Consider the following 16,239-nt stretch of genomic DNA (forward strand, 5'->3'; position numbering starts at 1 on the left):
TTTTTATGCATGAATTTTCCTCATGTCTTGGAAATAAAACATTATTTCTTTGTCATAGATGACTGTTATGAAAGGAATAATATTATATCTTCCGTCATTAGAAACTCCACTGCCTCATCATGTATGTATTTTGAATCTTTTGTGCATGCCACTCAATCTAGATCTATTTTTATATTCGTCTACTGTAAAAACATAACCCACCATCATACAAAATCACTAATTTCCAATCACCTGCGATGAAATTCCACGAACCAAGCCACATCTTATTAATATTATAACACGTTCATTAATGCTTTCATGACATTCAATGTATAACTTAGTGATTGAAGGTAACTATATCATAATTTTGAACTAAGTTTTTATTCAAAATTAGATTTCCTTTTATGCGGTAGGAGCCATACTATTTTAATTGCATATTTAGGGTATTAATACGAAGTATATGGACGCAAATACTATGCTCAAAGACTTACCCATATAAATGGAAATTGAACGCTTTCTTTTCCATATTTCCCAATATGTTCATGTTAAAAACTATCAAATCAATGCGTTCAACAAAACAGATCATCGTTTTACCTATGTTGTAAAGGTTTGAATAATTACGCATAGCCAAAAAATAAGTATCATCTACCATCCACCAAAAGTATGAGGAAAAAGTTAAGTTCTAGTGGATCTTTTTATTACAAATCTGGATGGATTATAACTTTCGGAACTGTGTGGGAGACTACATTTTGAGCAGATTATAGGAGGTAAATAAATTATGAGGAGAAAATTTTGAGTTAAAAATAATTTTATGTGTACATCGGTATTATAGATTATAATTATCCTTGAATAATAATTTGTTATTAAGCTTCGATTGCAAGCTGTCAAGAATTCTATATAACCTAAGATCAAAATCAGATTATATATTTTTTATGGCAATGCTATGAAAACTTTTATTTTATGAAATAATTCATAGCTTTGATCGCATATCTCAAATTATTGACGGCATCACCACTATTTTTCCGCAGAGAGCAATTAAATTGGAATCTACCAATAAGCTGCTTACCCAGGAATTTGAGTCTTTGTACGAGGGAAACTCATAAATTTATTTCTTTCTCCGAAAGACTTGGAAGGAAAGCATTCGGAAAATGTTCTTTCATATCGCACGGTTCGGGCATCTTTGCAAAAATCTAATAGTCCCTTCGCAGCGGAGGAGAGACAATGGATTCCTAAGAGATCTAATTACCTATCTTTTATGAGCCATCCTTCTTCCTTAAGCCTCAGTGTTAACCTAGTTTAAAAATTAAAAAAATAAGAGAGGAAAACACTGAGATTTTAGGACTCAAGTGGATTATTAACCACTCAGGGAAGAAAATTATATTCTCAGTTTTTACGACATCTTATCTGCAGAGGGATGTTATACGACGGAATTTCACCGAAAGAGATTTAAAGCCAACTTATAGTCGAGATAGGCTTTATTTTGCATATTTGGGTTATTTTTTTTTAATTTACGGCTTTTCATGGCAATGAATAATTACCACCAAAGCCCGTGCGGCATAAATGATAAAAAATGAACAATGATGTAAAAATATTAATGAAAAAATTTTTAATACTATTTGTACAACAAGTATTGCATTTAAACTCTCTGCGTCAACATCCGTCAAATTCAACTATAAACGTAATTATTGATCAACAAGTAATAACCAGCAGAGATTTAACTAAAAATCATTACTGTAAAACTAACATCAATATTCAAATATATTTTTGGGAAGAGAATATTTTAGACGTTTCCTTTGGAGCCTAATAACGCTTAGAAAAAATACAAAACAAATACAAAAAAGATACAAAACAAATCCGCACCGCAATCATTTTCGCAGCTGGATTCTCGAACGTATTCAGACTGTAACGTGCACTTCAATTTCATGCCCACTCGCCCTCATAGCCTTCGAGAAAATTGTCTTCGGGGCTTCAGAAGAGTTTTCATTTTGGCCGTAACGGAGTGCGAAGGAATGAGCTGGACAGGAACTGCCTCTAGCAAATGCCACGGCTTACTGGTGGTCTCCCCAAGAGAGGGATGGAATGAGTGCAATTGAGCAAAAGCGGGCGCCCGTTATTCCGCAAAGAATCGAAACGAAAGCTATCGAAAAAAGCGAAACTCTAAAAGAATGATACATTCATTAGCAGAAATAGTCTCCATTTATAGTGGTATGGCGGAGCTCTTCTTTATGAAGGAGAAAACAACAGTTGTAAACTCCCAAGATGCTTAACAATGTGCGCATTATCACAGCATTTTATGAAAGTTTTTCAGATGACGCATTATGCAGGACGTTTTGCAAATATAATAGTGTAGACCATTCCTCAATTTCATGCGCAGCATGATTTACAGCGGGTAAAATGACAAGAAACCATGAAATACGCCTCTTACGCTGGGAGTAAAAAGTTCCTAATTTTCACTCAAAAACAGCGAAACACTAAAATTTAACAGGAGCTGTGATAACGATCGAAATAATTACTTTAATATCATGTGTCACAAACGTCATGCATTTCGTTAAAAATAGCTATTACCATGTTATCCTACGTTGTATTATAATCTTATCATATGGCTCTGGCATCGGTATAGTGAAGATACTGAACATAGAAACATCCCTAATAGGTAACATGTATTGCGTGACCTGATTGAAAAGTAATAAAGACCGCGAGCCTCAGAAAATAAGAATTGCATACTCGGAAACTACATAATCCTTCCTTTTGAACCAGTTTACGCCTAAATGGCACCAATAAAAAAAAAGATCTTATTGATCAAAAAATTAACGAATAAATTATTCTACAATAAACTAAAACTACTAAGGTCACTGTTTTTTAAATATCCTCCCGATGAGCAGATTTTCAAACTGATATAATCTTTAAGCTACGTATCTTCAGAAAATTAAGACATACATGATAACAGATACCTCAGCATGAGAATAATCTTATTTTTTCATGATGATATCTTATTGGCTTATTTTGTGGCTTTGAAACTTGCTAAAATTTATAACAAAATAACCCCACTCATGTCTATCAAAACATGCATTTTATCTCTATGACCTGAAATATTAATTTGCCATTTAAAAGTAAGGTCATATATGCAGATGCCAAAGGATGAAAAAATAAACACAGGCTGCCTCTGTGTCATTCTCTTTCAGCATGCGCTTTATCATATCTTAGGATGACGACTTCAATTAAAATGATAAATGGAGGGGCCATTTACGATCATCTCTGACTCTGACATCTCTGACTAATCATTAGAAGAATTATGAGCCTCGTCAATTCTTTATCAAGCGGGGCCACGCAAAACAAGTAGATAAGCATATATTTAGACCTAAATAAGGTTTAAAATTCAAACCATTCACCAAATAAAAATATCAACTCAAAATTACAGATGTTGGAATAAAGCTACCGAACTCATCACCAGAAAATCAATAATAATTTTAAAATGGTGCCGCTGAAATACAGTTGTTTTGAAAATTTGCATTCTTGCAATAATGGTTCAAATTCTTTTGAAGACTGCAAGCGTTAAAATTAGCGGAGATACGGACTATTTTTTTGGGTATCTTTTAATGCGATTTTTGTTACAAAGGAATCCTTATAACTTTATAATACTTATACTAGGTCTCTTTTATATTAATGTAAGTTATTCACTTAAACAGTGGCGAAACTTGGAATATGCTTTGGGGGGATGGGACGGCCTGAGGTGGAGACTCCCCCCACCACAGGCTACGGGGGGACCGGGAAAATTTTTTGAAAAATGGCATACCCGAAATATGTACATTTCACATTATTTCGTCACTTAAAATTTAACTTAAAGCAGATGCAGTTATTAAAAGTCAAAACTAGACAATATCTTTAAATATATTTTTGTTTATCTGAGGCTTTGTGGGGGGATCTATTCCCCTCATCCCTCCCCCATAGTTTCGTCATTGCACTTAAATCGTTTGGAACCATTAGATGCGAAACGCAACGCAACAGCAAAGGGGAAATGAACAAGGACAGTCTTTCCTTTAACTTCTGATTCTAATATGAACAGTTAATAGCAATTTTTTCAAGTATCTAAAAAAGAATACCCCATTCCGATTGAAAACAAAAGTTAAGTTTCAACTGAACTAACTAATTATATATTTCCGCGAGACTAGCTTACTCTTGTTCTGTATGTAAGGCCAGAATGGAAGAAGTTCTATGCTCCAATTTAATGAAACAATAAGTAATTTTACATTAAACATAAGCCATTTACAACCCTTGTAGGAACCATTTATAGCCTTTTCAAGCTAAAAGCATTCATGTTTTGAAGAAATTATGAATTGTAAATGCCGAGAAGAAAAGTCATCAAGACGTGCGAATTAGGAGTTCGACCGCTTCAACCTAGAGATATTGTTGACGTACGATAATATACGACGTCACATCCATTTGAGCCTGGAATCATTTACGGGATTAAGCACATTCACCCTTAATATGGTGACAGATTACGTCGTCGACTCGCTTGATTCATTCAGCCAAGCATGCGTTGAGACGCGCTAAGATAGCAAACAGCTGCATTCGAAAATACCGGCAATGCCGAGTAGCGCATCAAGACTTATCTTGGCTAAACGCACGCGCTGTTGCTGCTCAGCAACTGGAAATTCAGAAATAATGATTTATTCACATAATACGTGGAAATGAAACAAAAATTATTCATCAAAGCAGCAACGTTCATTACGTGCCTACACAAAAGGATGCGACAAACATGTAATTTCCAGTCTGGGCATTGAAATCAAAATCTAGGATGTCTTCACCAATTATCGAGAATATTTACTAATTTTGTTATTGTAACGGCTAAATACATTCATCGGTTCATTAGAATAAATTATCAAAAGATCAAATTGATTGCGGCTAAAATTATATTCAGAAATAAGAGACATCAATTACGAGAAGAACACACCGCTCAGTACAGAATTCTTAGACAGGGAAGCGATTTGAATAACTAGATACCTCAAGGCGTCAGGATACATAAAGTCTATCATATAAAAACATGGCAATGAGTAAAAATTACCAAAAGGTAATCGTTACCAGTACATCACATAGTACTTAAGATAACAGAATGACCATCGGCGATAGTAGGCCATTTCATTTATTGCCTGACGGAATTATATCCAATTACATGACCAAAACTTCACTTTTCCCCTTTACTATTCCAATTAGGAATTGATGAAAACCTCCGAAATCCTTGCAGTAATTCGACACTCACAAGTGGTGCATGGCGAGGGGTCTGTTCCGTCGGGATCGCAGCGTGACGGCGCCGAGGCTCTCGGCCCGGGGCCGCAGCCGCACCAGCCGCTGGGGGGCGAATCCCAGGCCCATGCAAGCGTCGAGGGAGATGCGGACGCGGGGGGCGGAGCGGGAAGGCGAGGGCACGACCACGGCGGAGGACGAGGAGGGAATGGCCACGGGGGGCGAAGGCTTCATCTCTCCCGGCGAAGTGGCCATCTCGACACTTCAACAGATCAGTGGTCCACAAAATACACACTCCCAACACTACAGAGGGCGCTGCTGGGACACAGAACACTATGAAGCACACGGGTATAGATAAAAACTCAACCCTAAGCTTGGTTCAGGTAGGTAACGGTAGAGCTCTTCCTAGACTAGTCCAGAGGCGTATGAATGCCTCACATCCAGGATAAGAGGGTCAGTTCCTTTCTCTGGGCACGTCGAAAAAAAAGGATTTTCCGTTTCGGGATGCCGGTAGGCTGAATATGGGCTTCGATCCTGGTAACTTTACAACAATCAAGCGCTCTGCCCACTAGGCTACCACGCTCCTTTTGAAGGACAGCGAAAATAAATGAAGGGGAGCACTTTAGAGGCGCAAAGGGGCAGGGTCTACACTCCGAATAACGGAGTTCCTGGGGCACTAAGTTTATGAAACCAGGAGGGCCGTGGTCAGTCAAAGTTTTTGTTACAATGCACTCGCTGGAGGATGTCTACGAATGACCGCGCGGAGAGGGTGGGATTTGCTCCAATAGAGTAGGATACACTCTGTGCAATACGGAATTATCAGTGGATGAAGCGAAGAAATACACAAAACACTAAGCCATTCCTTTCCTGCATCGAAAAAAGCACGAAAAGTGGAGGATGTGGGGTTCGTAAGGCGATGGAAAAGGTGAGGAAATCACGCGGAAAGAGCGGGGGGAGAAAGGGGAGGTAATTCAGTGCTGACGGCTGATGAGAACTTGTGGCCGACCGAGATTGGTTAGACTCTGAGGGTTGAGGCAAGCGAGGCGAGAACGGAAGACAAATGACGTGGTGAAGGAAGAGAACGGTTTTCCCCCTCACTTATGAGATGATCCTGATTTCGGCAGTTTTTTGCGGCAGGCGATGAACACTCCACTACACTCAAAATAACACTCTCCTGTTTTTCAATGAGGCGTAGATAAATTTTCTATTTCTCCGAGGCGAAAAACCATGCAACTGTGCCAATGATTTGGCGAATTTGCGGTCACTATTTCTAGAAGCTATGACACTAGGTATTTTTAAAATGTAATGTTTATTGCAGTAAAAGGAAGATTACTTTTTGACATTCCTTTCACATTATCTAGGATGGCCCTCAATGACAAATGGTGTCTTTCTGCGGAGGCCAGTCTATTCTTCTCACGTACAGCGCGCTGTGCCAAATTTATATCCCTTCACCACTCACTTCCACAGCGCCGGATTAACGCCACGCCGCGAACAACTGCCACTGAAGAGATCCCTTAATCCTTAATCCGAGAGTCTTCTGTCTGCTTTTCGCAGATTCCTCTTTTCTCTCTCATAGGGCATGAACACTATCTCCTCCTCAGGGCATGTGCTATTCTTAGAAATCACTTCTGGAAAACTACACCCACACATCACTGACGGACTTTTTATCCAGCCCACGCCTGAGTGGAAGATTTAGGTAGGTAAAAATAAGATCCATACAACTAGATGCGGGTTTCGACCCAATTTCACTTAAAGATTGATCTTCAGTGTATTTACAGTGTGATCGACTTCAACTGTCTTAAAAGTTAAGAGGTTAGTAAAATGGAATTTTCCAATAAAACTACACAAATTTAAGCGCAACTAACACTCTTATTTTCATTTATCCTTCTTTTACGTGTTGCTCCGTAACCTTTCGACTCTCCGTCACACACCTTCTTCCCTTGAGGAAAAATAAATTACTGAGAGGAAAATGCGAAAGACAGCCGAAAGCGCCAGAGACTGGTGCAAAGGGCAAGGAGGTTTTAAAGGCGAGAACGCCGATGGTATTCAGGGCCCTGAGGGGCTTCTGAGGCCACGGAGGAAGCGGGCGGGTCCCTCACAATATGAGAAGTGGCGGTTGTTATGACAGGCCTTTAAGAATTCTTTCTATACGTCCATTCTCCCTCGCTCATTCCCCCATCACAACTCTTTATTGCCATTTATTATTCCCCATTCTCCTTTTTTATCTCTTTCTCGTCCCTCTATAGCTCCCTTTCGTCACTTTCACCCCCACCACACTGTTCCCTATCTTTTTCTTTTCTCCTCCTCCTTCCACCACTAACTGCACTCCTCACACCAAACCAAAACCTTCACGCACACAAACTTTCAGTGTCTCATATAACGTTTCGAAGCACTGACGTCGGTCGAGACACGATGTTAAAAGCTTTCCACATCCCCCGCTCCTTCAAACTTCAACAAACTCCACCTTCCGTCCGTCCCTGCACGTGCCAGTGTGTGTGTGCGTGTGAGAAAAAAAATATAGCAGCGACGCTTTTTTTCTTGTTGGCCAGGGAGGAGTGAGGGAGCGAGAGTTTTTAATATTCGAGATGGCGAGAACTGCTGTGAAATTATGTTCGATGGTCAACTTAAAGTCAACGTGGTGCTAAAAAGACGTCCGCACACACACAACATTTCGACCGCTTACGCGCACCGCCTAATCGATTCTCCGTCGGGGAACCGGTCGATTTTCGTTTGTTTGGCTTGGCGTGAAAATAAAAGACGAGGTGGGTGGATGAGGTGGGTGGTTTGGGCGGCTCGAGACGGATGGGAGATGTGTGTGGTGTGAAAAAAAGCGGTCGTGAGAGCAAGGAGTGATGTTGTGGGGGAGAAAAAAAAAGGAAAGAGAAAAAAAAGGTGTTGGGAGAGAGAGAGAAAAAAATGGCCTCTCGGAAAATTGTGTTTGCCTCAGGAGACCACCAAAAACAAGAAAAAAATATGTATTTCCAGCCAGCCTCAAACGACTATGGACATTTTATGTACTTTCCGGTTCGGAATAACGCTCGCGACGAAAATGTCTCCGTGTATGTCTGTGTGCGTGTGTGTATAACGGAGGCAAATTTGCTCACTTTTCGTTTAGCGAGGAGAAATCTCCAAGGAGGAACTTCACGAGTGGGGCACAAGAGTTTGCCGAACTGAGTGTATCTTTTTGCGTGTAAGAGAGACTCCGATATCGTAACTTGAGAGTCTGCTGGGGAGTAGAAGCGTCGTCTCAACAAGCAAAGTTGCGGGCCTCTAGACTGTGAACGTTCCAATTCAGACGAAAAATCAACACACCAAGGCGATTAATAGTCTAGGGATCCTTTACTTGCTCACCAACCGTCTAGACATAGACGTTAATCAAATAAAAATAAATTCAAATGACAGAAATAAGCCAGTTTTTCTTTTTCAAATTTATATTACAACCAATACGAGGATGATTTACACATACCTCCGTGTTTTAAATACATTTATCCTTAGCCATAGGTGATATGTACGCAGGTTTTGATTTCCGTTGCAGTGGCAACGCCGTTAATTTAAATCTTCAGTAACTAGGGGAGCAATTTGGCCTCGAGGAGCATTTCCCGATAAGCAATTAAGTTCCCAAAAAGAAATTCGGGGGCAGAGGCGAATGTTTCCCGCAGGCCAATAAAGTAGCCATGACTCTGCAGCCTCCTTTCTTCGCGTGGAATGAGTGGAATCAGGAATTCCGCGTCAATCAAGTCCTTCTCTATCCATCTCCCCACGGCGAGACCCCAGAATTAGCAGAGGGGGAGAGAGAGGGACGGGGGGGACTGTTAGGTGCCAAGGAAGAAACCACCGGAGATCGATAAGACGGAGACGAGAGGTGATGGAGCGTAATACCGGAGATGGGAAGTCACCAGTCACTTCCAATATCCCTCCTCCCCTCACCCATCTCGAGACCCCGGCGTGAATCGAACCCAAAACGATGAAAACAACCAAGAGGAAAAAAACAGTTCGCTCCCTCCGATGAACACACGAACACGCACTCAAGAGCCTGAGCTATCTTGAGAGGCGAACGTGTTTGGTCGAGCAGTTAATTACACGGAGACGCAAATTAGTGGAGCCCCGAGAGCCTCTTATAAGGGAAGTACGCACATTTCGGCGTGCGAGAGAGAGAGAGGAAGCATTAACATGCAACGAAGGGTCTTGTCTTTGGCAATAATAGAGGGAGAGAGGGTGGAAGGAATTAAGCCGCCAAGGGGGCGATTCTTTCCTCGGCGGGGGATGCGTCCCTCGCTCGGAATCGGCCTTGGCGCGTAGTCGAGTTACGCGGAGTATTGGGTGGCGGAGCAAATTGATGAGAAAGGGTTGTGCGACAGATTATCGGGCGGGGAATGATGTTGAACAGGACTGGGGTGGCGGGAGGGAGGGAATGGTTTAGGAATGGAGGCCGTGTAAGCGTCTCCACCCCCTTCTCTTTATCGAGAGGCTCTGGTGACTGGGGGTGGGGGTTGGGGGGGGTTGTGGTGGGTGGGGGGGAATGGGAGGTGAGGATGAACGGAGAGCTGTCGCACTGCAAAAGCGAATGCAGTATAAAATATATCAACCGACTGGCCCTCCTAAATCATCCAATTCGGCCAATTGACCGTGGGGTGGGCAGATCGTGGGTCGCCCGGCAACCAATCTGCTACGAGGGTCATGATAAGAAGGGCGTGTGGATAGGGGAGGTGGGTGATGGAGGAATGGTTGCGGATTGGGGAGGGGTGGCGGGGGAGGAGGAGGAAAGGAGGCTGACGGGTGCGGAACTTGTTCGGAGCAAGACAACGAATTCCAGACGTTCAGGAAAGGAAAGCGAAACAAATTGATTGCGATGAGCTATTCATTTGCTGAACAACTTCGGGGTCTTAACTCAGTTTATGAACGCTAAATGCCGGGATGAAAAGTCGAAGATTTTTGGATTCGATGCCATAGTAGGGGCTAATTTCGCGCAGATCCAATAACCTTAACTCAATGTAAGGTTCCGCGTTCCGCCGCAGAAATAAGAGCTCCCAGCGGCGTACACGTGCCGTATTCTTTGTAAATAAAAGACAATATGTGTAATTACTATCAAAACTCTCGTTAAAATGTATTGTTGTGCATCGAAAGAAAATAAATGCTCGTATAAAACGAATATTACTATTCAATTCAATCGACGTCTGGGAAATAACGACCGCATTTTGATGGGAAAGAGGCGAAACACAGAGAACGAAAGAATTGCCAACAAAAAATTATTTCTCTCCACTGAAGCATGTGATTAATACAGCCAGTTCAATCGCTTGACGCTAATTGCTACCCACAGAACGAATAGCGGTGGAGAGCGACAATATTTTATGCTTTGGGAGAGTTTAAATCCCTCCTGTTATTAATTTGCTGAGTGGTTGGCCGATTTCAAGCGATAAATATCGACCGGCAAAATATAAAACTAGTATGCCGCAAAAAAAAACTTGCCCTTCCACTTTTATCGGAGAGAAAATATTAATTTAACAGCCTTACCGGGGGTTTGCATTAAATTTTATTTACGTCTACTTTCTCTGGCGGTTCTTCCAACCGGAAGCAAACCACGCGTCTTAAGGTGTATCCTGATATGTTGCAGTATATCGACCTTAACCTTCATGCATATAAATAACGCGTAGGTCGTGGATTGTACGTGACGCTAGGGGCACCTTCGTATGTGACCTCTCTTATGACCCGAGCCAAGCTTCTAGCTCCCGTAACTCATTAACAATATTCTATACGTTCAAGAAAACACGATTTTCTGATGAATTATCACGTATTATGGCGATAAACTTTATTTTATGTAATAATGTGGCACATGAGAGTTAATATATTGATTATGTGCATTGAATCGTCAATGCTAAACATCAATTTTCTCAGGTAAACAACTAAGCTAATGTTTACGTATTCCCAATCGTTTGCATAAAATGTATTTCGTTTCAGTCGGTAGGGATTGGGGGTATTTCTCCTCAAGTTGTAGATACGTGAGGAAAAAAGCGCGCGGAGAGTAATTAAAACCTTTGCCCCTTTATTCACGTGAATTTTGGGACTTCTCCTTTCTCCTGGTATAAACTTTACGCGTGATTTTTAAACGGTGACAAAACAATGACGAAAGAACCGCCTTATCTTCGCGGAAGTGGGCGGTGAGCCACGAGTAAACGCTCCTGTTTTTTCAAGGCCCTTCCTTATCTCGAATTCATGCACGGACGAATACATCTGGGACTCTAACTGCTCGCTGATATTCTTCCGCACAACTGCGTACATAAAAAAACAGGTTGTGCGGAATCGATTCCAACGCTCGCGGATTAATTCGGAGATGTACTCCGCGATGTTCAGTGACTCTGCTTGGACTCGAGGCAGTGACTGACCACCCTCTATGCCATCGTTTATTCTTCGCCTGTTTTTCTTCTCCGCTATTCCTCGTCCGCTCCATTCATCTGGGGCAAATACCGGATGGACATCCGAAAAAAAGAGCGGGGAACGTGAAAGACTGGAGAGCATATCATTTGACCCGCTTCAAGTGCAATGGCCTCGCCCAATGGCTACTACGCACACTTCTCGCAGACACGGCGAAAATACAGGGCTAATGAATAAAGAATGACGAACCGCCCGACGCGCGACGATGGGCTAAATTATAATAATCCGGGTGGAATGGACCTCGGGATGCATATCAAACTCGTATCGCTCCTCCCATAGCTCCTTCTTCCTCACGGCCGACTCACAAGTTATCCCACGCCTCCCCTCGTCTCCTTCCGTGGGGAAGGAATATAATTGAGGGTTTGCACACGCGAGAGTTGTATAGCGGAATAATGGGAGGAAGAGAGGAAATAAAAAGAGATGTGCGAGGTACTGAGAAGAAGGGTGGGGACTTTGGTATGTTGCGGTATCACGACCTTAACCTCCCCGCCATTTAGTAAGGCGTAGATCGTGAATTGTGGATTTAAAATGGTTTTCCTAGTAATATAATTGACGAGTAGCAAGAATAAGCCTAGCGTAGGAGGAGATGTTTAGATTATAATCGAAGTTTAGTCGCGACCTCTCTTTTGACCTGCGCCAGCTTTCAAGCTCGCGCTAACCAATAATGAAATTCAATGTAATTTCGGAATCAGGTTTTCAGATGCATTACCAAGCAGTATAATTGAAGGGTAGCACGAGTGAGCTTGACTTAGGGGGGGGGGGAGGGAATGGGTGGGCCAGGTGAGGAATGAGGTATAGGAAGAAGTGGGGAGGAGTAGGAGTTGTGGTTTGAATGGAATTGGCTGCTGTTACCAATCAGTGGCGAGACCGCCGAGACAAAGAGGTGGTGGGGTCCTTCCGACCTACCTGCTGCGCTCTCTCTCTCGTATATATAAACGGACGGGGAAGGCGCACTCCACCTGTTGGATTCGGTCGCGAAGTCAAGGGAACAGACGCCGCCTTCCCTTCCCGCCGAAAAACCCTGTCTCAGTGTCTGTTACGGTTCATTTGCGGAAAACACTTCTCATATGATCCCTAACCCTTCTATCTCCCTCAAGATAGGCTATCCCCCATCCCTACCGTGCAGAATCTTCTATCTCTTTTATGAACGCCTTTACTGCGGGACGACCCCCATTTTAACGCAGGATCTCACGGCAAACGACTCAATTTCTCTCGCCTTTGTGCAAAGATTAAACCTCAAACGCCGTTGGGCGGCGCGCGTCGCGCAAAAGAACGACCCGTCGAAGTTGTCAAAGGAATCACCCTTCTTTCTCTCTCCCTATCTCTTCCCGCAGACAGTTAATTAAATCTCTCGCTTTCCGCGGAGGGCACGTGCGCACAAAAACGATGTCTGCCGATTAAAACTGCTCGGGTAAATTGGGCCGTTTGTATAATTTGAGGCCGCAAGAGCTCTTTTCTATACTCTCTTGATACTCACTTCTCTCTCTCTCCGCCTTAGCTGTGGACTGCGCCTAGCAAGCTGTGGAGGAGAGGTTTCGGGAGGCTGCGATCGTTTTCGACGGGAGAAAAGGGTTGTTAACGCCTATTTGCAAGTCGGTGAGGACGTCGGTGCGAGACTTTGGGCAATCATTATTTCCCTCGCCGCTAGAGAGAGAACCGGGCACGTAGGTAACACCTTTTTTACGACGACAAAGAGAGCGTGAAGGAAACCAATTGGGCCCTTATATGTGTGGAATATACCTACACGACATTATCCATCCACCAGTGGGCTCGAAAATTCAACTTGAGAGGTGAAAGGCCTCTGACACCCGAGGAGCACCTTGCCTGCTCGAAAATCCTCGGATAGAATTTCACGGAGGCTGAATAAGTAGGAATGTTCACAGGTTTCGGAGGCTGATAATATAATCCCCCGAGTAAATCCTCTTTCGAGGATGCCCTATTTCCAAAGAGGATACTATTCAGGTCGCTCGTGCATTACGGGCTGACGAATGAATCGGTAGCGTGAGACCGCCGAATATGTTTACAGATTAAGGGGGCGGACAGGTCGTGTGGAAGTGTAAAGGGAATCTGCAGGAAGAGGCGGAGGGCCTATATTCTGAGGAATGGACGGCAGGAGACGGACGAGATGAAGGAAAGCCCGTCCAAGACTCTTTTGGCCACCATACTCGATGTATTCAATGCGAGAGGAATCAACTCGTGGAGTGGGAAGTGGGGAGGAGATGAAGAAAGGCAGACGGGAAAATGAAATCACTCTTCGAGACAGCCTGCCAACCTCGCCCCACACCGACAGACGTGTCGAAAGCTCTCTAAGAGGAGGTTCCTTCCGGAGCAAAAGCGGGTGAAGGAAAAACAGCGGTGACGAGAGGAACTCGACGCCTCGCCACCGAAATCTCAAACCACAAATCCCTTTGCGTGCTCCTCACGAATTAGTTCACGGCGGGCGCGCTCCCTCAGTGGCACGGGAGGGTGGGCGGGTCCTGATCTAAGGAATGCTCGCCCCCGAGGGTGTTATTAGAGGTTTTATTTTTTGCGAGGGGATAATTCTGGAGATGGGCGCGAATGAAAACAAATCCGCGGCACATGTGGGCCACGCTGTGAGTTGAAGTGCCTTCTTTCTCTCCGTCGTCCGATGGAACCTTCTCCTCCGCCTCTCTTTGGGAAAAGTGAACGCCCTCCTGCCGAAGGCGTCTTATCCGAATGGGGAGGGATTTTTCGGCCACAACTTGAAACAGTGACGGTGGAGTAACGGCACAGCCGACACTTTGCAGGGCGGCAGAGACAGAGAACATCCATGGAGGATTTTGGAGAGATCCTGGGGACGCGCTTTCGAAAGGAAGGGAGGAGCACTTAAAGGCAACACGCTGTCACACGCACGAAAAAGAGAAAAAAAAAGAACACGCGTCTTGTCGTTAAACAGTCACCGACTCACGGTTGACGAGAAACACACACACTCACGCACGCACTCACTCACGAGCACAAACGCGAAAAGCGATAAAAAGGGACCACTCCTCTCTTCCTGCCAACCAACGGGATGGCAAACTGCTCTTCCCAACGACCTTTCCACTCTCCTACTCTTGACTCCCGCCGAAAACAAGACGTGGAAACGGCAATAAAAAGAAATCCGCTGCGCTGAATACGCTCGTTTGTGCGGCCTTCCCGGAGGACGTAGCTGAGAGGGGATAAGCAGAGGAGATGAGCGCGGAGTGGACGGGAAGGCGTCCTCGGCGATGGACCTCCTCTTCGCCCGGTATCCGCTCCTCTCTCTCTCCCGCGATCACGCCACGCCGATGCCGGAACGAACGTGCTTTAAACTCTCGGCTTATTCCAACGGGACTAACAGCAGGATAACCACTTCACAAAAGCCAGCCTCCTCGGACCCCGAGAGGAGGGAAGGAGGTCCATGGCGATAGGTGTGTATGTGTATATTTTTTCCTCACTGACAATGATGGTAGGGGCCCGCGTGACAGTTGTCGGAAAAGACTGGCGCGGTCGGATATGACGGTGGACGTGGGCACTCGCCGCTGATGGCTACCAGACAGCCCGGGGGGCAGGACGCGACTGCCGAACCCAGGCGCAGGGCGAGTCCGGAGTGAGTTACGGAGGGAAGGGGGGGAGGGAGTGGTTGGGGTGGAGATGGGGAGGAGGAGGAGGCGTGAAGCAGAGAGGGGAGGGCGGATGGAGGAGGGGGGAGAGAGGGAGGGACGCAGGAGAATGATGTGGAAGGCAAGAGGAGAGTATGAAAAGAGCAGCCGACGAACGGCGAAAGGATGGAGTGAATGGATGGGGAAGGAGCGCAGAATGGTGAAAGAGGAAGGAAATGGATCAGGGAGAAGCTGGGAGGACGTGCGCGAATCAGGAAATGGGAAGCAGAGAAAAAGAGGAATGCTTGTGACAATTGAATTTATTGAAATCGTTTTCTGTAGTTTTTACCCAGAAAACCTAGGTAATATTTATGAGGAATGCAACCATCGATTTCATATTTTTCCGATTTACATAGACTTCTGATTACCGACGACTAAGGACTGTGGTTAATCATCGCTTATCGAAGAACGTCGCTTGTCCACGCTCAGCGAATTGTGACTCATATCAATGGTTAATGGAAAATGATCAAAAATATTATCTTATCCACGATCTAAAATTGATAACACATCATACAAATCAGCGATCCTCAATTGTTATTTGTTATCGACGACAATCGATTCATTGGCCGATGTTTCGGACATTGGACATCTATAGGATTTCGAACCAGGAGTTAGTGCCTATGATAGCACCTTGATCTATCATAAAGGATTTGGTCACGTCGATAAAAACAGGAAAAATATCGTCTATCGGCAAAGTGCAAACGAGAGAATGGGGAGAGGACGTTGAGGAGGGGGGAAAGGAAGAAAATGGCGAGAGTGGGAGAGTGTGAAAGGGATGCCACGGAGCCGTAAAAATTCTGTAATCTTATTAGTCGGGGCGAAAAGTGAAAACGATCGGCGGATTGTAAAACTCGAAACTCCGGACCGGCCTCATTATTTCTCCCCTCAAGCCGTACTAAAATATAACGAAGGACGGCGTGCACCTGTGAGGGCGCAACATGGATTGTGG

At 44.2% G+C, this 16,239-nt stretch overlaps 1 protein-coding gene across 7 annotated transcripts in view; it reads right to left on the reverse strand.

Moving 5' to 3' along the window:
• LOC124157648 (cAMP-specific 3',5'-cyclic phosphodiesterase-like) overlaps nt 1–16,239 on the reverse strand; it is a 970,120-nt gene that overhangs the window by 484,409 nt on the left and 469,472 nt on the right. Inside the window, exon 1 of one of the 7 annotated variants that reach the window (XM_046532599.1) lies at nt 5,237–5,490. The exons of the other annotated variants lie outside the window; for them this stretch is intronic. Coding sequence (XP_046388555.1) covers nt 5,237–5,475 — 239 coding nt within the window. The 5' untranslated portion in view covers nt 5,476–5,490. Of the gene's footprint in view, nt 1–5,236; nt 5,491–16,239 lie in introns of those variants that run through there. 7 annotated transcript variants of the gene reach the window in all.

The sequence above is a fragment of the Ischnura elegans genome, chromosome 1 (assembly GCF_921293095.1).
Source record: "Ischnura elegans chromosome 1, ioIscEleg1.1, whole genome shotgun sequence".
Taxonomy (NCBI): domain Eukaryota; kingdom Metazoa; phylum Arthropoda; class Insecta; order Odonata; family Coenagrionidae; genus Ischnura; species Ischnura elegans.